The sequence below is a fragment of the Opisthocomus hoazin genome, chromosome 10 (assembly GCF_030867145.1).
Source record: "Opisthocomus hoazin isolate bOpiHoa1 chromosome 10, bOpiHoa1.hap1, whole genome shotgun sequence".
NCBI lineage: Eukaryota > Metazoa > Chordata > Aves > Opisthocomiformes > Opisthocomidae > Opisthocomus > Opisthocomus hoazin.
In genome coordinates, this window is record NC_134423.1 from 11810532 (window position 1) to 11836170 (window position 25639).

The 25639-nt window shown below is 57.4% G+C and overlaps 1 protein-coding gene across 1 annotated transcript in view; it reads right to left on the reverse strand.

Annotated features, from left to right (window-relative positions):
• The window catches only part of LINGO1 (leucine rich repeat and Ig domain containing 1), a 130533-nt gene that overhangs the window by 93768 nt on the left and 11126 nt on the right, over positions 1-25639 (reverse strand). The window contains exon 2 of the mRNA XM_075432113.1: positions 14420-14462. Within this exon, the coding sequence (XP_075288228.1) occupies positions 14420-14462 (43 nt within the window). The remainder of the gene's footprint in view (positions 1-14419; positions 14463-25639) is intronic.

The following is a 25639-nucleotide window of genomic DNA, read 5'->3' on the forward strand; positions in this document are numbered from 1 at the left end:
CCGCGGGACCGGGCTGCAGCCTCGGGGTGCTTCCCCGCGCTCGCTCCGCTTGCGTAGGACAAGGGGAAGGGGCCGGGGCGGCGAGGCTCCTGCCTGCACTGCTTAACGAGCGGGAAAGCGTTCCCCTGGGTTATTAAGCATTTGTGCATCGGTTTGGAAACTGCAACCTTGTCACCTCGTTATAATTATGGATAAACACAACGTGGGCCATCGGAGCGCATCGGAGTGTGAGGCTGGAAGGAGAGGGGCCCTGCTCCCTTCCCCATCCCCTCCCTCGCCGGGAGTGAGGGAGACGGCAATGGGCAGCCTGAGCCATCAGCTCCGCCAGCAGCTCTGGGCAGCTCCGGGCTTGCCAAAAACGTGCTGGCTGGGGGCCAGGCTGCTCTGAGCCAAACACCGGGAGGGCTCCCCGGGGACAAATCACTTCTGACAGCGAAAGAGGGACCCAAATGCTGGCCGAGCCCCATTCCCTGCTGCCAGCAGGCACCTGCAGCCCAGCCCCAGCCCCTGCCGGGACCCGCGCAGATGTATTGGTAGGGCTCCAGCCCCCGGGAGTAAAACCACAGCCGTGAAGAGAAGCCTGTTGAAAAAAACAAAGGTGGGGGGAATAGCGTAGCCGTGGCCTCGCGTTATTACTATGCGGCCCCGTATTTCTGCGGTGGTGGAAGGGTACCAGGGGAGACGTGCCTGTCTCAGGGACCATCTAATGAAGCTTCAGCTCTTCATTCGGCAGCCGTGGAGCCCCGTGAAGCCCCGCTCTCCCCAGGCTGGTGCCGGAGCGGGGAGAGGCAGGGGTGTGGTGAGAGACTGGGACATTGCCTGTCCCGGGGGTCTGCTCTGCCCAGCCTGCCCGCACCTCTGCCCGCTGCGCTGCCCAGGGAGCGGAGACCCAGCCAGGGTTTCCCTGGGGCCCCGGACGCACCACGGCTCAAGACGTGGAGGAGTGGAGTGGAACGCGTGCCACACCTTCAAGCCAGAAGTTCAAGAGCAGCTCCGTGGCTGGCTGCCAGGCGACACAAGCAGCATTTTCATAATTCAACAGGCAATAAAGTGCTGCAGAAACGTAAGCCCGGCAGCCTGTCTCGGGGAAGGCATCTTGAGAGCAGGGGTAGCACCTGAATCCTCAAGCGGACAGGGCTGCATGTGCAGGAGAGGCATGGACGTCCTGCGAGCAACCCGCAGAACTCACTGCCACAGGAGGTGGTAGCAGCGGGCACTTCTTTGAAGGCTTAGACGGTGTTGAGATGAGTGAGAACAGTGAGTAGAGGCGGACAAATGAAGGCAGCAGCGTGGAAAGCCCTCAGCCCTTCTGGGCTAGGGCGAATAGCTGGAAGGAAGATTTACCAAAGACCTGCCACTTTCTGTTGGACCCGTAGCGCAGAGCACGTTCTCCCGTGCTGGAGGTGCCTCTGCTCCAGCTGCCAGAGAAACAGAGACAGGATGCCTTCCCGAGCGATTCCTCCATCTCTGTTGCAGGTTGCTGGGCTCCGGAGCACCTGCACGAGCAGCAGGGAAGAGGCTTTCTCTGGATCTCCCTCCTGGAGAGTGCAGTTGGAGGTCCTGGGTCCTGCAACATCGCAAAGCCACGAAGCTGGCACTTGGCTGTTGCAGTCTGAGGAGCTGCCAAGGGCTTGGGAACAGCCTGGGTCTTGCTAGGTGACCTGCCAGATCCATCTACCATGTTCCTCTCTTCCCTGCAGGCAGCCTTGCGAACCTCCAGCTCTGCTGACCATCCAACAGCGGGGCGTTAGGACAGTCGTGATGGCAGAGGAGAGAAGGTGGCAGCTGGACACTATCGCTTCAGACACAGCCCAGGATGGGCACCCAAACGCCTGATGCCGCCCAGCTAAGGGATGCTCAGAGCCGTCACAGGCTGTGTGCAAACGCTTGCTGTGCTTACAGCCGGTACAGGCAATGCCTGCCCAGCCACCCCAGGCACAGCGACGGTGCCAACTCCTGCCCGGGGAGATGGGGAAGCACCAGGAAAGCCGAGGCGGCACGAGGAGGGTTAAAACGCAGCCACAGGAGCAGAAAATGAGGTTTCAGTTATTAGTTGATTTATTGGTCTGTCCTCAATTGGCGCTCAGGACTCAGAAGAAAATGTTCCACTCCAAAGCATTAAGCATCTTCAAACAGCAGAAGCATTAAAAATTGAAATCATAAAACAGACATGTAAATATAGCAGAGGGAAACGGGGCAGCGAGGCAGGGAGCGGAGCGGAGCCAGCCCCGGCTGAGTCTGCAGGGCAGGGAAAGGGCTGCGCTGGGGGGCTGTAGCCGCGCTGGGCTGGGCTGGCTGAGGCTCCCCAGGCTGGGGGACACCCTGTGGGGAAGCTCTGCAAGGCTTCACTGTGTGACTGCCCCGCTTGCCTGGCTCTGCAGGCTGCAGACATGCTGGAGGGGAGAGGAGCCTTGCTTCACGCATGCGGGAGCATCACGTCGTGGACCCTCACCTCTACACGGTACCGTAAAGCCCGCAGGGGTTTGCACCCAGGGCTTCCCCTTCTCCCCCAGCACTCTTTCCCAAAAGACTTCAAACGCGGCAAGACACGGGGAGCGGGGCTGGGAAGGAGAGAGAGGATGGAGGGGACCGAAGTGGTGACAACAGGAGACAGGCAGGGAATCACAGTCCGGCAGCCGCGGGGCTGGCAGAGCCTTCCCAGCCCGGGGGCCGAGCCGTGCCGAGCCTGGCTGGACGCCCGGGTGAGGCGTCCAAAGCGGGGGACGCGCGGTGCCAGCAGCAGCCCCTCTCCCCGCGCCTTGCCGGCAGTTCAACCGGGGCGAGCGAACGCGGTGAAGTCCCCCCACTCTGCGTCACGGGTCACAGCTGGATGGCCAACTAACGCTGCCATCGCTTCGCACAAGGGTGGCTTCTTGCAGGCGGTATTCCACAGAGCCAGCGACAAGAACTCCCTTTCCTCCTCCTTGACGTGAGCAAGGCAGCACTCCCGCGAGCTCCTCTGGCCCTTTGCCTGCCACCCACCACCCCTCCCGAAGGAGAGGACCCGGCGGCGGGGCCGGGAAGTGTGAGGGGGGGCTGAGAACTACTCCACGTGTTGCTCCAGCATCTGGCCCAGCATAAGGTACCATCTGCCAGCAGGGATGGCAAGCAGGGGGAAAGATGTGCAGGAAGGAAAAAAAAGGGAGGGAGGGGAGGACAAAAAACCCCCTTGCCACAGAGAGAATATGCAGCTGGCTGGGGACTGGCATTTGGGGACAAGAGTGTGGCAATCCTACCCGTCTTGTGAGCAGCAGGTGACGCACCGGGCTACCTGCTTACAGCATTTCAGGCTACCCGCAGAGGTACCGAGCCCTCCTGGCTTGCCACTGCTTCACAGGAGAGTGGTAGATGCTCGGCCACCTTCCAAACCCACGTCAGACTATGCTCGGGGGGTTTGAACCCCCTCACACGAGAGCAAGCTCCTTTGAGAACCAGCAAACCAGCCAACAGATGGAACGCCAGCCAGCCGAACACCAACACTCACGCCAGCTCCTAACCTTTCAAGCCTCTTGAAGTGCAACCAGCGCCTTGGCAAAGCGCTCCGGTGAGGACCCGGGGCATCGCTGCGTCCTCCCTCGTCCCGGGGTCCCCGCAGGGCCCCACCCTACGAGTGGTCAGCGAGCGGGACCACCACCCCTGCCCCTCACCACGCACAAACCCAGCTCTCTTGGCACCATACCTGTTTTTCCCCTACCCACAATTTTTTCCCTAATTGGGAGCTTGTTAATTATCCCAATACTTTCGCAGAGGAAATAAACAGCAATTAGAGAAGCAAGTGGCATTTTTATTCCCTGGCACCCTCGCCGAGCTCCCTGGCGCCTGCCATGCGCGGCTCCCACGCGGGCACGCGTTGCTGCCTGCTCCAGCGCTGCTGCCCAGGCGCGGGGCTCCACGGCGGTGGGCTGCCTTGCTCTCCCCAGGGTGGGAAGCGTTACTGCCTGAAAGCAGCAGGCTGTCCTGCTCTAATCTGTTTTAAAAGTCATAAATTGCTGAGAAAAGCCAGTTTTCCTGCACAACAGAAGGTTAGCGTGTTTAAAGAGAGCACTGGAACTGTTTTTATTAATCAGAACTGCTATAAAGAAAGCATTTTAATTAACATAATTATCCTGTTCGAGAGAAGCAGCCCGCACCTCACAGATACTTCTCAAACTAAAGATGCGGGCTGTCACAGTCAGTGATAATTAAGCAAAACGAGCTGGTTTTCCTCGCTGTACATCTCCTTCCTCCCATCCCCACGCTTTCCCTTTTCCTATCATGCTCCCCGCAAGGCGAGCGGAGATGGCGTTGTGCCGTGGGGGTGGCTGGGCCGCCATGTCCCCATCCCTGCACCCCTGACCCCAGCACAGACCAGTTCAACTCTGTCCTAGCCAGCAGTGCCAAACCTGGGCGAAGACCAAGCTGCCAACAGGCAGCCGGGGAGATGGAGGGGGCTGTAAAAAGCCCACAAGGTCTGGAGGGCTTTGCTTCCAGCACGGTCTCACAGTCAACAGATAAAAGGTTTATTCTTGTCGAAAAAGACTAAAAGAAAACGCGTAAAAAGCCTGGCTCCGGGCCATCCGCCAGCAGCGAGAGGAAGGAGCGGGGAAGGGGGATAAAAGCAGGCGCAGGCATGCAGCAGTGCGGGTCCGGGTTCCTCTGAGCATCCCAGGGCCAAGCTAGACCTCAGAGCGCAGCGAGCCAGCCAGGAGCTGCAGCCTCCATTGGCAGCCTTCCTCCTCCTCCTCCTCCTCCTCTTGGTCCTCCTCCTGCCTGCGGCACGAGGCAGAGCCTTTTACGCTTCCTCCTGACGTAGTCACAGGCTCAGCAGCTCCCATGCCACAGCCCTGCCTACCCTTTGCCCCCCGACGTTGGTGTCCCCAAGATGGGGCACACAGGCTCCACAAAGCCATCAGGCGTCACCTCCAAACCCACCGCTCGCTGCTTTAGCCGAGATCTCTCGTCCCGCCGTCGCGTCCTGGAGCAGGACACTGACCTAGGGCTGAAGGCAACACCTGCCCCAACCAGCCAAGATCCCTTGAATGGCAGGACCGTTCAGTATTTTAACAAGTATTTTAATGGACGTGCTGCTATTTTGCTAACATCTCACCTTAATGTGCAGTATAATCGACTGTTAGCAATTAGTGCTTTTAATTAAAGTCTCCTTTATTTGTAAAGGACGGCTCTGAGTTGCTGGTTCTGCCCTGGTGCTGCACAGCCCCACTGGAGATGCTCAGGCCATGTCTTTAATGCAGACTCAACGCCACAGCAGAAGGACCAAGGTCACCGCGCCGAGCGCTCAGCACCGTGTCCCCGTGGACTCAGGGGTCAAGAGCACCCACCCTGCCCATGGCGGCACCCAAAGATTTTCCAAAGTGGATTTTTTAAGGGTTTTTTTCCCTTTTTTTGGCATGATTTCCGTAAGAAAGCGAGGACTGTGCAATTGCATGCTCCACGTGCTGTCTGTGTCCCCTTTCTGCAGTCAAATTCAACAGCGTGGGAGTGACAGCAGGAAAACTCAGAGATATTAAATTCCTGGAGGTTTCACGAAAATAGGGAGGCGGACAGAGGGGAGAGGCCTTAGCCAGGCTGTGGCAGGAGCCCGGGTCTTGAAAGGCTCCGGAGGATCCACGTGGGAGAAAGGAGAAGCGTGAAAGCCCCGATGATGCAGGGAAATGGCTGAACCAGACAACGCATCTTGCTAGATATTGAAATCAGTCAATCTTCTGATATTAGCCCCTGGAAAAACAGCCTTCTGTAGCCCTGCTCGGCAAGTTAACAGCCTGTTTCCAAATAGGAAATGCAATTTCTAGGGGAAATTCAGTTTCTTCTTGGTGGAAGAATTAAAATATTCAGAAAAAAAAAAATCAAACACGCTTTCCTACTTTGATTCAACACAGACCGACGCATTTCAGGTGACTGAAAAAGACAAGAATGTTTGGCTGAGATTCCCTTCAGCCGTGTCCCTGCTCCACATTTATCCCCTGCTCTCACCTCCCTGGGCTGGAGATGGGCTCCACGAGCCCCACGAGCACACGAGGAACCGTGGCAGAGGAGTGGGACACAACCCAAACATCCCCTTTTGCAGCAGCTGGGGGTTTCTCTTCAAATGCTGTGCTGAAAAAATTATCGTTACTTTCCCGTTCCTTGGTTTTCCCCCCGAACAAAAATGCCCCACCAGCCCCATCCACCTGGGAGCCACCACGGAAAGTCTAGAAGCACCTTCTGCAAGTGAACGTTGCTGGCCACGCGTCAGTCCTCGTGGCAGCCGGTGTCCCCAGGAGAGCTGGGGCAGGGACATGGAGCAAAAGGAGAGCACAGGGCAGAGATGGAGGAGCAAAGCCTCGGGCTCGCTGCCGTGAAGGGTTTTGCATGGCGCACGGGAGGGTTTCATTGGCGTGTAGGCTGTGAAGCACCCACTTAAGAGATGTCTTGAGATCTACTTGTAAGACCACATAAAAATACCTCTTCTGGCCCTGGATAGAGAGAGCTGGGAAGGAGGCTTCCAAAACTGGGTTCTCTCCCTGCCTGCACGGAGGATGGGGTTGCGACACCGCAGAGAAGCTGTTTGTGGGTCTGCATTCGCAGGCTACCAGACGGGCAGCCTCAGCAGGCCACATGCCTTCCCCGAGCTCCCAACCCCCGGCACAAATAGGACTCCTCGCTGGGAGCACTGGGGTTGGCGGCACTCCCAGCTGCGACCCTCTCTCCCTCCGCTGCCCCATCGCTGGCTGGGCAGCACCCGCGGAACTCGGGGAGCATTCCCCACACAGCCGGCCCGCACGCTCCTCTCATCGCAAGCCAAAGCCGCGGCAAGATGAAGCGACTTTCGTAAACATCTTCGAAGGGAAACGTTCTCGAGCACTGAGCGCAGGGCGACGAAAGCCCTTAATCGCATTAGCTCCACTGCCAGAGCTGATCAACGTCCCCAGGCCGCGGAACCCCATCCAGCTATGTGGCACACGAGCGGCTGGGGAGAGCCAGACCCCGGAGCCGCTGCCCCGCCGCTCGGGGTGGGAAGGGAAAACGCTGCTCAGAGCCAAGCTGATCCCTCACTTCGCCTCAAACGAAGACGCCCTGCGAGTTGGCGGTGCCTGTGCAACGTGGCTCTGGAGCCACGGGCCCTGCCGGGATGGGATGCTCGCTTGCTCGATCTGAGCAGGAGCGGGAGGCCATGCCAAGCACACCTGCCCATGTCTCCTGTGGGTTTATGCTCTGGTTGCATAAATAAGTCACGCGCCAGGTTTTTATACTGGGAGGTCAGTTCTGAGCTTGTGTAACTCTGATGATTTTTTTTTTTTTATGCGGCCAGGAAATTGCCATATAAAAATATACGTATAAAAATAACGGCTTTCCTCAGCGAAACAGCCACGTGAGCAGTGCCTGTTGTGCTGCCTTGCCTTCCAATCCCTGCGTACGCACACGTGTGCCGCTCTACGACATACGGGGACATTTTTTGTGGTGACAGCCTGCCGCTCCCCCTTGGGGGAAAACGTGCTTTAAAATTAGTATAACCTTAAACAGGAGACTAGCGAAACATCTCTCCCATAAATTTTGCAAGTGACATTTACTTTGCGGTGCGTTATCACCAGCGATGGACAAATCTCGAGTTTGGGGTTTTGGTTCAGAGGGGCAGCCATCTTCCGCCAGCTCCACCAGGGTGAGGCACTTGTGCTTAGGCTCAGCTTGGGCACTGCTGGGAAGGTCTCCAGCGGCGTAGCCATCGTCTCCTTCCGAGACCACGGCCTAGCACGTGGCACCTACATGCTTTAGGATGGACTCTGGGAAGCCTTTTGGCTTCTGGAGACCTCATCTCTAAGCAAACCCCCACTCGCCTCTGCCCAGGGGCCAGGTATCACAGAACCACAGAATCACAGAATGGTAGGGGTTGGAAGGGACCTCTGTGGGTCACCCAGCCCAACCCCCTGCCGAAGCAGGGTCACCCAGAGCAGGCTGCACAGGACCGCATCCAGGTGGTTCTTCAATATATCCAGAGAAGGAGACTCCACAACATCCCTGGGCAGCCTGGTCCAGGGCTCCATCACCCTCAGAGTGAAGAAGTTCTTCCTCATCTTCAGCTGGAACTTCCTCTGCTTTAGTTTGTGCCCGTTGCCCCTTGTCCTGTCGCTGGGCACCACTGAAAAGACTCTGGCCCCACCCTCCTGACACCCACCCTGCAGATATTTAGAGGCATTTCGAAGGTCCCCTCTCAGCCTTCTCTTCTTCAGGCTGAACAAGCCCAGCTCCCTCAGCCTTTCCTCGTAGGAGAGATGCTCCAGTCCCCTCATCATCCTCGGAGCCCTCCACTGGACTCTCTCCAGTAGCTCATCATCTTTCTTGAACTGGGGAGCCCAGAAATGGACAGAGTACTGCAGATGGGGCCTCACTAGGGCAGAGTAGAGGGGAAGGAGAACCTCCCTCGACTTGCTGGCCACACTTCTCTTGATGCACCCCAGGATCCCACTGGCCTTCTTGGCAGCCAGGGCACACTGCTGGCTCATGGTCAACCTGTCACCCATCAGCACACCCAGGTCCCTCTCCACAGAGCTGCTCTCCAGCAGGTCCGTCCCAGCCTGTACTGGTGCATGGGGTTGTTCCTCCCCAGGTGCAGGACCTTGCACTAGCCCTTGTTGTATTTCAACAGCAACGACACGGCAGAGCTTCCCACCCAACCTCATCAGCTTGGCCCACAGAAGCATCCCTGGCAGACTCAGCTTCCTGCCCAACCTGGCCGGGCTATAATGGAGTTTGCTTTAAGAGCGCAACAGATCTTGCTGGTCACCGAATCCAGCTCCCTGCCACCCGTAAGCCTGCCAAGTTTCAATCTGAATACACATAAAAGAACTCAACAGCTGGGTGTTTAATTACAGGGACTAGAAATCAGGCTCCGCAGAGTTGTATCAGGTTATTCCAGCTCCCTCGAGCTGGCTTCGGAGCGTGCCAGGGCCGGACCCCCTGGGAGGCTGGTGTTTCCAGCTCTGCCCAAAATGGTGGAGGCTGGAGGAAACACAAACCATGCCCAACACCCAAAGGCAGAGCTCAGAGGAGCAGGGCAGGCACTTCGCAGCACAGCCCTCTCCAAAACGTGTCTGCAGGGGGTTTGCACCACCGAGAGCAAGGGCAAAGCCCTGTTATTTGTGCTTGGCCAGAGGAAAAGGCAAGACGCCGCTAAAATCCATGGCATCCACACAGCTCCTACAAGAAACAGAGGGACAGGAGACACCATCAACCTGACTGGGCTGCATCAAGAGAAGTGTGCCAGGGCACACTGCTGGCTCATGGTCAGCTTGTTGTCCACCAGCACACCCAGGTCCCTCTCTGCAGAGCTGCTCTCCAGCAGATCGCTGCATTTTGCTGTGGCAAAGCACTTCCAAATAGCCACAGCTGGCTTTCCCCAGGCTCTGGCAGTGGCTGGAGACTGCGGAACTCTTTTCTTTGGGTAGACAAGCACTTCCCTCTGCCGAGGGTCTCAGCATTGCCGGAGCATCCCGTGTGCTGCCAGGGATGCTTCGCTCTGCCATGCCCCGAGCAGCGTCCCTGCTCCTTCCTGGCCAAGCCGACAGCAAATGCTGAGCGGAGCCACCGGCAGCAGCCCCGATCAGGCTCCGGCAGTAGGTCCTGCCCTGTCCTAGCACCATCAGCAGCCCAGCCGCTTCTTCAGCCAGGCCTGGGACTGATCCTCACTGCTCCACCTCAGACAAACCCAAGGCAAAGGCATCTCGCCCGCCATCACTGTTCCCTGCTGCCAGACTCCTGAGGAGCGCTGCCTGCCACCCTCTCAACACGCGCTTCGGCAGCCTGAGCTGTTATTTCCCAGGCTGTTGAATCATTCCTCGCACAGGCATCGCCGCACGCCTCTGACTCCCCACGTAACGTCTCAGCAGCCCCCCAGCATCTCCACCCAGCCAGGGGCACAAGCCAGTCAGTCTCGCGGTTTGGCAGAGGGGTGCCTACAAAGCCTTTGATTTAGCCCTGGCTTACAAAACCACGAGGACACAAATAGAAGAAGGCAGCCTGGTAAAGCAGGCAGCCTTGGCAACACCGACCACCAGCACCCATCCCCAGTGCCACCAGGGCAAGCGCTGGCACCCCTGGGAGCACTTTGCCCCACAGCAGCAGCTCACTCAGCATGCAGCCACGCCAAGCGAGCAATAATTCTTCCTCTGCACTGACCAAAGGCTGTATCACAGCCCACAAGCCCCCGGGGGGAGTCAAAATAAGGACCAACATCAGGTTGGAGGCGTCTCCCGCTCACAGCCACATGCGCATCTGCCTCTCCCAAGAGCTTGGAAATGCAGTCGCAAGCACAGCCCCAAAAAATGCTCTAAAGCATGCGGACGAGGAGGGAGGAAAACCCCACGGTCGTCCTGGCAGGCTGCAAGGTCTGAGGATGAGGCTCAGAGATGCTCAGACTGAGCTTTCCCTCCCCTTTTGCTCACCTGCCCATGGGTGCCGGTGCCTGGTGGCCAGAGACCATGGGGATACGTCTGAAGGAGACCCAGAGCCCCCTCTCCCCCTCCCCAAAATGCCATGTTTGTCTCAAAGCCACCCCACTGTGGGTGCCAGGGAGCCCACGCCCTTACAAGTGAAGGTTTAAAGTTTTAACCAAAGTGATTCGCTGCTTTGTCTGGGAGAGCTGCTGGGAGAAACAGCAGCTCAATTTTTATTGACAAAAGCCTCTTTTCTCTAAAAACATGGGACCGGTTCTCCCCATGACAGCACAACGTGGGCAATGCAGAGCCTCACATCACAAAGTCCAACTCTCCCTACATTTCCGCTGGGCCACGAGGTAAAAACCCACATCCGATGACAGTTGCAAAGAGAGTCGTCATGAAATCCTCAGAGAACAGCAGGTTTCCAGCCTCTCCCACCAGCTCAGAGCCCACTGGAGCATGCCGTCAGTCATCATACGGGGCATCTGCACGGTGCTTTGCTTTGCTCTCTGTTCTTTCGCATCCCAAAGCAAGCATCCGCCGGGTTGTCAGCAGCCCCCCGCGAGCTCCAGGAGAGCAGCCGCAGTAGACCTCTGCCAAGGTGCTCCCATCGACTACGGGGGGGAAAAAGCAATCAGGGAGCAGACAACGAACACATGATTTTCCCGTCGTGGAGGGACTGCTGGGACTTTCTGGAAGGCGTCCAATTAGTTAACGAGCACTCCAGAGCAGAGTCTGGTCTGGAATCGGTAATTAATTGCCACAAGACGAGCGAGAGCAAATATATTGGAGGAACCTGCACCCGTCCCGGGGCTGGTCGTAGGAGAAGAGGGACTACCCAGCCAAAGCCATATTGAAGTGGAGAGGAGAAGCTGGCAACAAGCAAGCAGGATGATCCGGATCCCGAAAAGACGTGTGTCCCCCCGTGCAACACCAGAAGCAAACACCAAAACCGGCTCCCATCCCAAGTGTCCTGTAGCGGGAGTTGGCACAGCCGTGTGCCCCCAGGCCTGGGGCCGGTCCTCCACGTCGACAGCCGCCCATCGCAGGCTGCACGCACGCTGTGGGCACGCAGCCGGTGAAAGCTTTGCTTCTCATGAGCAGCGCTGTAGTAATTAAGCGAAGGGGACATGTCAGCCTGGTTGGGCACCTCTCGCTTCCACCGTCCGCAAACACCTGGAGTCATTTCTTCAAGTCTGTTTTCCTCATTAGTCTCCTGCTCTGGGTTCCTGAGCATCCTCCAGCGCAGGAGGACACGTCAGCTCCCAGGTCACCAGCATCACCAGCTCTCCTGGATGCAAGCAACCTCCTGCCAGGTTCTCCCAGTTGAAAATCAACAGCTGAGCTCCAGGAAGGAGGAGAAGACCCTCCTCCTGAGACATCCACTCCCAGCCCTCACAGCTCCCCGGCACCGTCCGCCTCTCCGGAGTGTGTCTCCATGCAGCGGGAGCTGCGGAGCACCTCTGCATCCAGCCCCTGTGATAAATTAGCCAGAGATTCAGGCATTTCACGCAGCTGCCTCATCCTCTGCTGGCATGACAATGTGATTAATTTTGGGTGCAGATGAAGCTCATTTATCGGAGGCACGTAACGGCCACGCAGGCTGCCAGGGAGGGAGCCCCAGGGCACGGGGGACAGTGGGAGCAGAGGCAAAGGCAGGAGGCTGGGAGGGAAAGCAAGGAGCCCAGCCCGGGGGGTCTCCCAGGAAGGCCGTTTGCCACGTTGGCTCGCGATTAAGCACACTGGGCAAGAAGAGCCCTGCATGGGAAGAGAGCTTTTATCTCTTCTAACACACACGGCCGCGTCTGGGGAGAGACGTGCAGCAGGAGGGGTGTAAGAGGATCGGGGAGAAGAAGCCGTGAGCCAATTACCGTGCCTCAGGAGAGGCAATTCTACCACTGCCGCCACTTCTCTCCCCACTGCCCTCTCCTCCAGGCCATTTTCCACCTTCTCCTCTTGTCCGGGGACCTGCAGGTTCTGTCCTGCCCGTCCCTGCTCTGCAGCCAGAGATGCTTGCTCCTCGCTGCTGGAAGGAGTGAGGCCAGAGCTAGCTGCTCCTGCAGGGATTGCCTGGGGAGGCAGAGCTGGACATAACACGGCCCTGACATGGAAAATCAGCTGGTTGGCTCATCCGTCCCTTGACTGGAGCTTCTCCGTGCACTAGAGCAGCACCCAACGCAGCAACGCTGCTTGCATGACACAGAGCAGCTCTCCCGAGGGCCAAGGCTGCCAACACCACAAGCAAAGCATCAACAGATCAGGAGTCTCTGCACAGTTTTGGGGTGAGGAGGAGTTTTTGCGGTGAGACACACTCCGGTGAGATGAACGCGCAGGGAGGGCACCGGGGCGGTCCCTCGGGCACAGGGATTTGTGGCCACCCATGCTGCCAGCACCAGCTGGGGAGGGGACAAGGCAGGTGATACACCGCTGGCACAGCAGCTCGCATCACAGAACCACAGACTGTTAGAGGTTGGAAGGGACCTCTGTGGGTCACCCAGTCCAACCCCACTGCCGAAGCAGGGTCACCCAGAGCAGGCTGCACAGGACCGTGTCCAGGCGGATCTGGAATATCTCCAGAGAAGGAGACTCCACAACCCCTCTGGGCAGCCTGTGCCAGGGCTCCGTCACCCTCAGGGTAAAGAAGTTCTTCCTCGTGTTCAGCTGGAACTTCCTCTGCTTCAGTTTGTCCCCGTTGCCCCTTGTCCTGTCACTGGGCACCACTGGAAAGAGTCTGGCCCCACCCTCCTGACACCCACCCTGCAGATATTTAGAGGCATTTCTAAGGTCCCCTCGCAGCCTTCTCTTCTCCAGGCTGAACAAGCCCAGCATCCCAACGCTCCTGCACGGACAACAGCCTGGGAACCTGTCAGATAACACAGCTGGGAAACCGTGGGGATGGACTGGACCGTGCGCAGTTGGCGATGGCAAGAAGCAACCATCCTTATAGGGAACTGTTTGCCCCGCGCTGTGGTCAGGTACACCCCAAGCAGTGGTGTCCCCATCCCAGAGCAGGTCTGTCCCAGAATAAGGTGATGCCGGCGGCATCTGAAACCCTGAGACCACAATAACCCCCTTCCCTCTGACATTTTTAGTCTCCAACCAACAAAACATTTTCTGCTAAAGAAAAGAAAAATCCTCGAGTTCAATGGGGCCACGTGAGCTGGGACGATGGCAACAAACCCTTGGGCACATGGCTGGTGTCAACACCTTCGGCGGGACTCAATTATCAACCCAATAGGGAGCGTCAAACCGAGAAGCTGCTTCTTTGGCAAATACATATTTTTTTCAAGCAACCATGTCAAGAGGCCAAAGGCGAAGGCAACACAAAATGTGGCAGCCCCGCTGCTTGCAAGACCGTTCTGCTAATTCATCCCAGCACAGAAGCAGCACCCTTTCTGCTGGGTTAAGTGTGTGGTTAGGAAACCCGTGGGGACTCTGGAACTGTAAAAACATCAAACACAGCGGTGTAGGGACCACTGAGGGAAAACAGCAGTGAGGAACGGGGAAATTTTTTGCTTTTCCCCGCTGGGTCCTGGGGAGGATTTCCCCCCAGTAGAAAGCAAGCAGAGTGGCTGGTGGCAGAGCGGGTGGCCTGAGAGAAGCCCATCGCTGGAAAGGTTGCAGGTGACAATGCTAGCTTGCGGCCAGGATCGCTACCTCTGACTTTCACGTTTCTTCCAGGTCCAAAACGCTCCTCTAAACCTGGCTCCTCTGCAAGGTCCCCGGGGAAGTTTTGCTCCGCTCCCGCCCATTACTTCACCTCCTCCTCATCTTTCCAAAGGTCCCCCAGCTCCCATCCCAAAGCCACTGTGGCGGTGGTGGCGTCATCCTGATTTTTATTGCAATCATCACACCAATTAGTCAACTCAAGTTTTCAGCTTCCATGCATTGAAGTTTACCCAGGAAGGGCTCTTACCCCTGCCCGGGGTGCCCAGCCCCACTGCTCCTCCAGCCCACGTGACGCTTTAGCCCCGGCACGCTCAGCGAGGAGAAAACGCTATTGCACTTACCAGAGCTGCAATCTTGCAAGGACCCGCTGGCGAGGCAAGGAACCTGGAAAGGACAGAGAGATGTGGCTCAGTGGGCTGGCTGTTGGCAGCAGCGGGCGTTTGAAGAGGCTGACAGAGGAGGTGTTGGTGCTGCACCAGCCCCGCACAGGTGGGACGGGACATGTTCACAAAACCACAGAATCACAGAATGTTCAGGGTTGGAAGGGACCTCTGTGGGTCACCCAGTCCAACCCCACTGCCGAAGCAGGGTCACCCAGACCAGGCTGCACAGGACCGTGTCCAGGCGGGTCTGAAATATCTCCAGAGGAGACTCCACAACCTCCCTGGGCAGCCTGGGCCAGGGCTCCGTCACCCTCAGAGTAAAGAAGTTCTTCCTCGTGTTCAGCTGGAACTTCCTCTGCTTCAGTTTGTGCCCGTTGCCCCTTGTCCTGTCGCTGGGCACCACTGAAAAGAGTCTGGCCCCACCCTCCTGACACCCACCCTGCAGATATTTAGAGGCATTTCGAAGGTCCCCTCTCAGCCTTCTCTTCTCCAGGCTGAACAAGCCCAGCTCCCTCAGCCTTTCCTCGTAGGAGAGATGCTCCAGTCCCCTCACCATCCTCAGAGCCCTCCGCTGGACTCTCTCCAGTAGCTCCTCATCTTTCTTGAACTGGGGAGCCCAGAACTGGACACAGTACTCCAGATGGAGCCTCACTAGAGGGGGAGTAGAGGGGGAGGAGAACCTCCCTCCACCTGCTGGCCACACTGTTCTTAATGCACCCCAGAGCCCAGCCCCGTAGGGCACAAAACCACTCCATAAACCCCAGCTGCCCCTTCCAGCCATCCCAAGCCACAGCCTTGCCATGCAACAGAGTTTGATGGAGTCTTAGACGAGATGCCTACGCCATCCTACTTAGTTAGCACCGGTCAAGGTCCTGGGCATCACCCAGCACTGCTCGAATACGGACCCTCCTGGCTGCTATCTCAGCCACAGCACCCAGAGGCACGTGTGATGCCTCCGGAGCTGGCCGGGGTGTCCCAGCACCAGAGGGGCTCCCGCAAAGCAGCAGCCTAACAGTGCCAAAGTCAAAGAGCAAGAAAAGGAAACCTTCCCTGCCTGTGTCTCTCCCGGTACTGGGAGCAGGAGGGAGGTTACCTCTGCCTGTCATGTCAGGGCCACCTGAATTCATCAGGGCCACCCAAATTCACCCAGCCCCCCTTGCCAGCCTCTCCGGGCGCTCAGCCGGTGCCAGCCGGGCTGCAAGCCACCACACACGGTGGGGATTTGCCAGGGGATTAAGGAGACGTTCACTGCTCCCATCCCAGTAGGAATACAGGGCTGCCCCATCGCCGCTCCCCTCTCCCAGTGCCTCATGAGCTCCTGGAGCATGCCATGCAAATCTGTGCTAAGGAGTCACAACAACGTACCTGGGAAACCGTAAATATCCATGAAAAATCTGCCCATAAATCCAAGGGAAGGGGAATTTACGGCACTTTCTTTGGAGATTTCTCCAGGTGTTCCCTATTAAGCGTAAGTATTTCTCAGACAATAAAGTCTCCTCCGCCATCAGTTATCAGCTCCACAAACAGGAGCAGCGCCGGGCACGGAGTGGGCAGATATCCAGGCGTAAAGATGAGGGACTGGCTCCTCACATCGCCAGCTCCTCGGGGACGGGGCGATGCTTTAAATCAGACACAACCAGGAACAGGTCGTGTTCGCTTGGTGCCAGGGCAGCGGTTCGGTACTGTGCCGGGCGGAGGCAAGTCCCTCAGCAGTGCCAACGTCCACGGCCCCTTCTGCACACGGGGGACGGTGGTGGCTTCTCAGAGGTGGGGACAGGTTAGACCCAGAAGCCCACGCAGCCAAGGGACATACCACAGCTCGGTCCCTGCTCGGGGTCCAGAGCCCAGTGTTGCTGTGCTTCTTTAGAAAAAATATGAGCCAAAATTGAAAACCTGCCCCGCTCCTAGACGCCACGTTCAGCAGACTTCTCCCCGAGCAGCTCCTGCAAGGCTGTCCAGGTTAATTGCCAGGAGAACTTGTTGTATTTCAGCGATCACATCCCTTTGCATGTTTAACGTATCCTTATCGTGACTTCCATGTACTTCTGTGTAGATGGGTGGGAGACAGGAGAAAATGAATAAGACGCTTCCTTCCAGCATGAAATTCTGAGCCTCTCCTCCGCCGAGTGCAATTACTGTGTATATGACTCCTGTAATCTGGCTAATACTGTTAAGTATACTGGAGATTAAAGGGTTTGGGGCTGCAAAGTCCATTTCATCCATCCAGGCCCATGCAAGGGAATATGAGCTGGAAAAAAGTCTCGCAGAAGCTCCCAGACCAAGCAGGGCCTGGCCCGCAGGTGACTGTACCACCACGTCCCCTTGCTGCTGAGGACCTCTTGCCTGGGGCTCGAGGGGGACGTGGAGGAGGGTGACCAGAGCTGCTGGGGCCAAAGCACCTGGAGCTCCAGCCCCAGGGCTCACCCCTCGCTGGCAGCCCCCAAACCCAGCGTGCTGCTGTTGGGATGCTTCCGACCCTATGCCCAGCACTGCGGTCATGTTCCCAGAGTGCTGAGCCCGTGCCGGGGACACGGTGGCACAGTGAAGGAGCTAAGTGGTGATGCTGCTGCTGCTGAGAGAGCTCTCCAGGCACCTGGAGAAGAGCTGCTATTTCCAAGCTGGAGACTTAATAACAGCACGGGAAGATTTCTGCCTTGGCCGAGGCAACGGCCTCTGCCTGCCCCATGGAGAGGGAAGCCGCAACGGCAGCGTGCCCGTGGGGCTGGACCACGCTGCCCCAGCCCTGCCGTGCCCCGGCTCCCCAACTGGGATTGCCCCAGGGGTGCAGGCTGAGCCAGCGTAGAGGACACGCCGCCCCGGTGCCTAGAAGCAGGGTAGCAAACCAGTGCTTTGCAGCTCTAATGCCCAAGGAAGCCTCAAAATTAACCTCTGACAGAGTCAGCATCCATCTCTGGTTCAGACTGGGCACGGCCCGAGCCCGGACACGGCTCCTGCTCGGAGAGGAAGCCACAGCCAGCTACCGCCAGCCCCTCCAAGCCAACAGAATATGAAGCAGAGCAGATACAGGGTTGTTCTGCGAGCATAGATGAGCAAAGCAGAGCAAAGAAATGCCTTTAAGCAGTAAAAGCTGCCCTTACATTGTGAGCTCAGACACAGCCTTATCTATCCCCAAGCAGCAGAGGAGCCATCTCCACTTTGATCCAGGTTTGATTTCAAGCAGAGCATCTCCCTGAGCATCGCCAGCGGGACAGCAGCGAAGTAACCCTGTTTTCCTTCACTTTGTCGCTTTTGCCACGCGCCACATGCCAGAGGCCCCAGGGCCATGCACCCCAGGGCCGTGCGCACAGGCCGGCTCCCTGTGCTCCAGGGGCTCGTGCCCACGACGTGCCAGGGCTCTGGCCACGTTGCTGTCCCCGTGCCGCCCCGATGCCAGCAATGCCCTTCTGCCCTGCCCAGCACCCGTGGACCAGTACGGCAGGCGGGGATGCTCGGGGCGACGCTCCCTCCCCGCGCTGGGGTGTGGGAGAGCCAGCACGAAGCCGGGGAAATGAGAACCTGCCGGGGCATAATGCCAATTCGCTGCCCATTAACTCCCCACAAATCCTCCGCTCTCCGGCCTTATCTTCCTCCGCCACGGCCCCCACGCTCCCCCTCCTCCTCCTCCCAGGCTAATGGGCTTTTTGGACATGGAGACAGCTGTACAGTTACCCTTGGCTGTGCTTGGGAGCCCTTAAACGGCAGCACGGCAGCGTCTGTGGAGAGGTCTGGTGGGAGACAGCCCCAGCACTCCTCGGCCACCCTCCCGGCACCCACAGGCGATGGGTCTGCCCCACGCAGCAGAGCTGGTTGCCAAATGCTCGCTTGCTCTTGCCGGCTGAGTGTCAGACTCCGAACGTTAACTTTTATGGTGTAATATATCCAGCGCCAACCCACGTTGTCAGGAGACACCCCAAAGCTATCGACACATCTGGATGCGAACGATTGTTTAAACACCCCACACGGTCCTGTGCGTACGCGATAGATTTACTGTCGCTTCTCGTAAAATTAGGAGGGATAAAATCAAACAGCTGAGCAGCAATGTCTGCTGGGCAGGAGGGAAAAAACACCAGCACGGCTCAAGGGCTTTGGAATAAACACCAGAGAAGCTCACCACAGGGCATCTTTGCTTACAGCTCCTGAACTTGACCTGAGAGCCCTCCCGACCCGTGGCAGCCTAGCCGAGCTCTGGCTGGGTTTTGAATCAGCATTTTTCTGAAATCAGCCAGGTTTCAGCCGGCCTTTGTTGCAGCGCAAGCAGGGCAGGAGGAGCAGGCAGCTCCTATGCCCGCGGCGTGGGCAGATGAGTTGCCCTGGGAAGTTCAGCAAGGTTCCTCGGATCAACAGCGGATGAAAACCACCGGCAGTCGAGCACGGGGCAATCCCCGACCACGCGTCCCGGGCTGCTCTCCTGGCTGAGGCAGCCTGCTGCATTGCTGGCTGCGCAGGAATTCGGCGGCCGTGCGCGACGCCGGGGCAACAGCAGCCCTGAAGCTGGACGAGAAACAGCTCCTGCCCGTTGGATGGCCCCTCGTTCCTCTAGCGAGACCCGAGCCATCCGCTCCCCACCTTGTTCCCCCAGGAGGGGACACATGCGGCTCACACATCTGGCTTTTCAGAGAAGAAAGAGCACCTCTGCAACCGAGAGCATGTATTCTACGTGACAAACCGAGCTCAGCCCAAACCTCAGTTTTCCACCAGAGACTGTTTGCAGGGGAAATCTGTGCCCAGCCCTTTCCATCAAGCAGCACAGCTTCCTACATGAGCAAGAGTTTTGGAAGAGCGGAGCGTTCCTCAAGGCTGCAGATAAATGTCGGACCAGAGTTAGTGGCTGGAGGTGGAATCTAGACAAGCTCAGGCTTCTAATAAGGCACAATTATCGGACAGCCACAGGTACTACGGCAGCCGCTAAGTTAGGAGCGAGAGGAATACTCTGTCCTCAGCTATCTCGAGAGGAAGAATGGCTGTTCCTCTAAAAGAGGGGCTATAATGTTGCTCACAACAACAGCCAAGAGTTACAAGTGTCCCTGTGGGAGCCTGGGGACACCAGCAGCAGAGAGGCTGGGACGGGGTGCTCGGGGATGACACGGCCACCGTGGTCTCGGCTACGGCACCGACCTTCCCCGCCAGCCTTTGCTCCAGCTCGGCAGCTCACATCCATCTCCAGCAGCACCAAGGCTTGTGGGGTGGGAGAGGAAAAGCATTCCCAAGCCCAGCTAACTCGCCTGCGAGAGCTCACAGCGTCGCAGCGACATCCCCAGCCGGGTGTCCACAACCCCTGCAGCATCTCCCAGCCCTGCCCCAACTTCCTTTGATCGCAGCTCCCTTTAATCGCAGCTCCCACGTTTTATCTTGAAAAACCACAATAGGCAGGGTTAAAAAAAAACAGGACAAACAATCCAAGGGGAAGAATACAACAGCCCTTGAAACCCCATCCCACCTTTGAAAGAGAGGGATGGAGGCAAGGCAAGAAAGCCAGCATAAAGCCTCATTACCATGAGAAATCCGCTCTCCCTGCCCTCGCCTCACCGCTCATTTCCACATCGCAGCGGACACAATACCTTTCTTCTCTGGAAGAATGTCCCGTTTTCGCACAGACTTGCTGTTCCCACTCCCAGCCCCAGCTTACAGAGCTGGAGGACAAAAGCCGGGCTCACACCTGCCCTGGCAGGCAGTGTCAGGGTGTGAGTCTCCAGGCCCTTATCGTCGTCGTGGGAGCAGTTTTTATCATTATTATTATTATTAGTCTACTTTATCTCTTTTTGTCCTTAGCTTTGAGATCCTTTAGTCAGTCAAATTACACTCAGAGTAGCAGAAGCGGCAGAAAATAAAGCATTATCAGGGGTTCGGGAAGTTATTTTCATCTCAGGGAGCGCGTAAGAAAGGTTGACGAGTCTTTATTCTGATTTTATGGGATAATCTGCAGGTTCCCAGCTGATATGGGGGAAGAAATTAAAAGCATCAGAAGAAATTACAGAAAGAAGTTAAACCCAGGTCTCTGCATAAATTGAAGTAATGTGCACCTCAGCTGAGAGGTGAAGGTGCTGGAGGGTGAAATGTCACTGCGGGGATGGAAAGAGACGGCCGCGGGGCCCGGGAAGAGCTGGGCAGAGGGTGCTGGGTGCGGGGCAGGAGGCTCGCTCAGCCCCCCTCCAGCTGGTCTTTTCTCCCGCAAAGTGGACCTGCCACGTCTTTCCAACCCAAAGCATCGCCAACACGAGCCGGCGGGGAGGAGGGGGGCAAAGCAAAGCAGCTCAGTCGCCGAGCAGCGTCTCCCGTGCTGCCCCGGGTCGCCGGATCCATCCTGCTTCTGTCTGGCTCCTCTGCAAAAACCTACAAGAATCAAGTCAGGGACAGCAAAATTTTTCAGCGAAGCCTTCGGGCTCTCGCATTTAGATGCGTAGCATGGGGCCTCGGCAGCTCCCAGCACCAAACGCGGGGCCAGGAGTGGAGCCAGGGTGCTGAGGAGGGGGCCAGCACCGCAGAGGGCTGTGGAACCATCAGCTCCTCTCCATGCCACCAGCCCCACGGGGATCAGCGCTGGATGCCTGCAGTGCTGGAGCGCCAAGGGATGCTCCTCAGAAAGGAGCACAAAGGTGTTTGGGGTGCAAGACAGCCTTCCTGCCGGCAGACAGGCAGGGGGTCGGGGTCCCCCTCTCCCCGGGCAGGATGCGGCCCCCTCCCAGCTAGGCAGGGCTGTTCGGCGACCAAGCCGCGCGGTGCCGAGGCGGTGCTGTCACCGGTGATTGATGGCACAGTTCAGGAGGAAATAAATTCCCAGGCTTTCGCAGGAGGTGAACTGGGGGGTGTATCCATCTTTAAGATACTTAATGAATGTGCCACAGCCCGCGGAGTGGCAGCAGATACATCTCTGCAGCCAGCACTCCCCACGCTGTTCATTGCGAGGTTCAGGCACAATTTAACAGCTTCTTATTGATTTTATTTATGTTCCCCAGGCCCTGGCAGTGTCTATATCGCCCCAGTCCAACAAGAGCCCCATAGTCACAGCAGGGCCCTGCACTTGCTCTTGCCTTCCTGCTCCTCATCCCTCGCCTACCCTGGAAGGGGTGATGCGAAATCACCTGCCCCAGGGCAACCCTGGGGACCAGACCTGGGGTTTGGCGAGAAAAGATGCAGTTTGGGGCTCCTTGAAACATATTATGGTTCATGTGGGCTTCAGCTCAGCTCTTCAGGCCGAGGAAGAGGATGATGCAGGATTACTAGAGCAACGGTGAGCACCGGCACAGCACTGGGGAGAACGCTGGTGCCACACACATCGCCATGGCCCCGGGCTCGGGGTCGCGTCTTTGGAACTGAAAGCAACATATAGTCAGGACCTTACAGAAGACACCCTTGCAAGACAGACTTTGGAAAGTCTTCGCTTTTTATGTAGCATAGCAGACCTTCGCTCTCAAGGCAAGAAAAATGGCAATCAGCAGTGCTAGTGCGTGGCTTGGCTTTGTTTTTCCCTCTTTCCCTTGGGGGGAAGGAAAAAAAAAACGAAAGAAAAGCAGCAAAGAATGGTAGAGACCCAGGTGACCTTTCTGGCTAAGAGACCTTGTCTGAATCACTGGATGGTAACGACGAGTGAAATGCCAGTGCCTTGCCTTCTAAATACCAGCTTCCTCTTGGGGTGAAACGTCAGCTTTCGAACGCGGAAACGCCGCAAAGAAAAATGTCACCCTCCACCAGGTGCAAAATGCCAGCCTGCTGCCAGCGCCCGCGGGAGATGGGCAGCTGCCAGGTCCCCGCTCTCCTCCCGCCAGGCTCTGCTCCAAAGCTCACCAAAGGCAACAGCGCGAAGGGGAGGGGCTGCAACGGGGGCAGCCAGGGCGTGGGTCTTCCAGCGTTACCCATAGCATCATGGCGGCGAGCGGCTCAGAAAAGCTGCCTTTGGGATTCGGAGGGTTTTTTCCCTTCCCTTTTCCCAGTGGCCAGCAGATTTGTCATTGCGGCCAGCGAACCAAATGAATCACGTTTAAAGATTGTTTCGTATCAAACCAAAACAGTTATTTCCAGTTTTCCCGGCTAAATGGAAAAACAATTGAGTATAAGGAGATTTTGCGATCTAAAGAGTTTATCACAACCCGAACCCCTAGGTCTCAGCGAGCACTGTTGTTGCTTGGTTTAATCCTATTTATGAAGCATGGGAAATCATCCAACAGACTGTCCTCATCTGCGAAGAAATGCTTCCCATGGAGCTGGCGATATTTGCAACAGCTCCTCTACCCTTCCCAAAGCCAAGCTGGGTAAAAGTTTGGCAGCAAAGCAGGAGGGACAAATCCCCCCTTGGGGACCTGCTGCACCCCGGGACCCTCACCAGGAGCTGTAGGGCCACGTAAATGTGACCAAACTTTTCTAACCTGACAAAACTACATCGGGAAATGAATGAAGTTGCTTTTCGCGGTGTGGGAGTTGGAGCTGTTCTCTTTCCCCAAGCCCACACCTTTTTTTTTTTTTCTTCCCCCCTTAAATGTGTGAAATAATTTTACCACCCTTTTTTCCTTTCAGTTACTCCCCCTCCCCTTGGATCTTGCCCTTCCTGGTGTTTGAAAATAGCTCATGGAAAGGAGGAAGGGAGGGGGGAATAAAAGGAGATGTGGGGGGATGCAAAATGGAAGGGGAGAAGAGGGAAAAACACAAGAAGAGTGAAAATACATATTTTTCACAGCAAATCAGGACTGGCCAATTGCTTCAACTCCAGCATCCATTCTGGGAAAGGTCAACCAATTTGGCAAGTTTTGGAAGGTTCTTTGCACCCTGTCATTTGTTCGGCAACACCTTGGAAGAAAGCAGCGTGGGCACGCCTGCCTACCCCTGCCCGCACCCTCGCACGCAGGCACCCACCTCCAGTGGGGCACCGGGGCTGCGGCCAGGCAACGCGACCTTCCAGGGAACCCAGCTATCACCCACCCTTAAAGCTGGCTGGGAACCCTCTGCCTAAACGGGTCTTCTCCTCGCGTGATGCTCATGGCTGGAGCTGAAGCGGCTGGAAAAAAACCACGCTGGGTTTGATAACCTTCCGGCGGAGCAAAGGCACAGCCACGTCCCCGGGCTGCAGCTCTGCCCAGCGGCTGCCGGGACCCCTGGCATGGCAAGGGGAAGGGTCTCAGCCGTCTCCGGCACTTTGGCTCCGAGGGGCTGGGGTTGAAGGGCTCCTTTCACCAGCCGGCGCCGGCTCGCCGGTAAATGCACGCCATTAGCACTGGCGGCAGCTCCGGGTGGTGGTTTTGTGCCCGACCCCTCTCCCTGCCTCGCGACCGGGAGCAGATCTCCGCAGGAAGCGGTTTTAATGCATCAGCCTCCACGTGCATCGCACCCAGAGCTCTCCCCCAAGTGCTTCTCCGTAATGGATTTCATCCCTGACCCGGAGCGATGCTGCCCTTCCAGATGTCCCTGGGGAATCGACATTCTGGTTCTCCCCTGAGTTTCCTGCCAGAGGAGCATGGCCGAGGGGGCTGATGACCCCAACGGCATCCCACCTCTGATGCCCCACACGCAGCATGGCTCAGCTGCCAACCCCCTCTCAGCCTCGGCAGCAGCGATGCTGCCGGCACGGGAGGAGGGATGCTCGGTGCCAGCGATGCCGGCTGGGGCAATCCCCTCCTCCTGCATCCCGGGAGAGCGGGCGCAGACACAGATTTAAGGCCTTTGGCCACATGGCTGGGTGCCTGCACCCCGGCTCTTCACTCTTTCTCGAGGTCTCTCCCATCATTCCCGCTTGCCTTGGCAATCACCCGGGCATCCCTTGTGTCCTTTTGATATCTCCTCTCTCCCTGCACAGCACCTTCCAGCTCCCTCCCGCTCCTGTCCTTCGGGCAGTGGCTCTGGGGCCAAAGGGATGCTTTCCAGAGCTTTTCTCTAAAAAATCCCAACAACTTAATTCCTTGCAAAACAACCATTTCCTGGCTGACACAGAAGGGACTTGGGGATTTATGTCAAGGGTGGCACAGAGGGGAATCCGTGCCGGGAGCGGCAGGCGTTGCCAGCACAGCCGCTGTCAGAGCCCTGGGGAGCGATCCCCTGAGGGGCTTGCCTCTGCAGGGATGCGTGGGTCCAGCGCCAAGCCCAACGGACGCTTCCCACCCTGATCAGGACCTTGCCTTGGAAACAGCGGGAGCTGAGAGGGGAGCTATGTCTCATCCCGTGCCGCACCAGCACCCAAAAGCACCAGGAAAGCTGGGAAGGGCTGGGCAGAGGCTGGCTGCTCCGGGCCGGGTTCAGCCCAAGCAAGAGCATCCCCATGCCCCCCGAGAGTGAAGGCGGGGGCCCTGCCACCGCATCCAGCTCCTCTGGGAGCTAGTGGGAAAAGAGCTGACCAAGCCTGACTGGCAGCGATGCTCCAGCCCAACACCCAGCAAAAGGCAGGTCCAAGCAGGACCATCTTGAGCTTGCGGTGCGACACCAGCCATTTCTCCAGCTGAACGCCCGAGCCCAGCAACCCGCTTCTTTCCTCGGGAGATGCCACCCTACAACACCCCATCTTCCCACCCTCCCACGGGGACACTCACTTCTTCCAGCTGAGCTGAGGAACAAACAAGTCATCACCCACTCCAAGGAGGTGGGTTGGCAACGGCCAAGGAGAAGATGCTTGATGTTTGGCGACAGTCCACGGAGCTAACTCAGCAAAGCCAGATGATAGGCAGCGAAGCCACCCTTTCCAATAATAGCACTGCGTGGCACGCAGATCACTCCTGCTCAAGAGGTCTCCCAGGGCTTAGTGTGAACTTCATCACATCCCCGTTTCCAGCACACGGCAATGCTGCTTGCAAAGCTAAACATTTTCTAGTGCATCTTTATTAGCCTTTAAGCACTCTGCTTCTGGCCTCCTGCATCTCCACAGCTGCTGGAGGCCCCGGGCCAGATCCTGCTCTCGCGCACACCGGTGTAAATGTGTTTATCCGCAGCTGAAAGCACACTGCTGGGTGTTACACCGGTGTCCAAGCACAGTCTCCGATACTCCCTTTGGCTCCGAGGTGACAAGCCCCAGCCCACGCCAGCGATGTAACCCAGGTCCAACGCAGCTCCTCCTCCAACACCCTGCTTTTTAGCCCCAGCAGCCTGCGGAGGTCCTGAGGTCTGCAGAAATCCCTCCTATCCTTAGCTCACACAAGATGTTTCACCTCCCGACCCTCGAAACAAGACTCAGTACCTTCCCCCTGCACCTCCCTTCACGCCCCA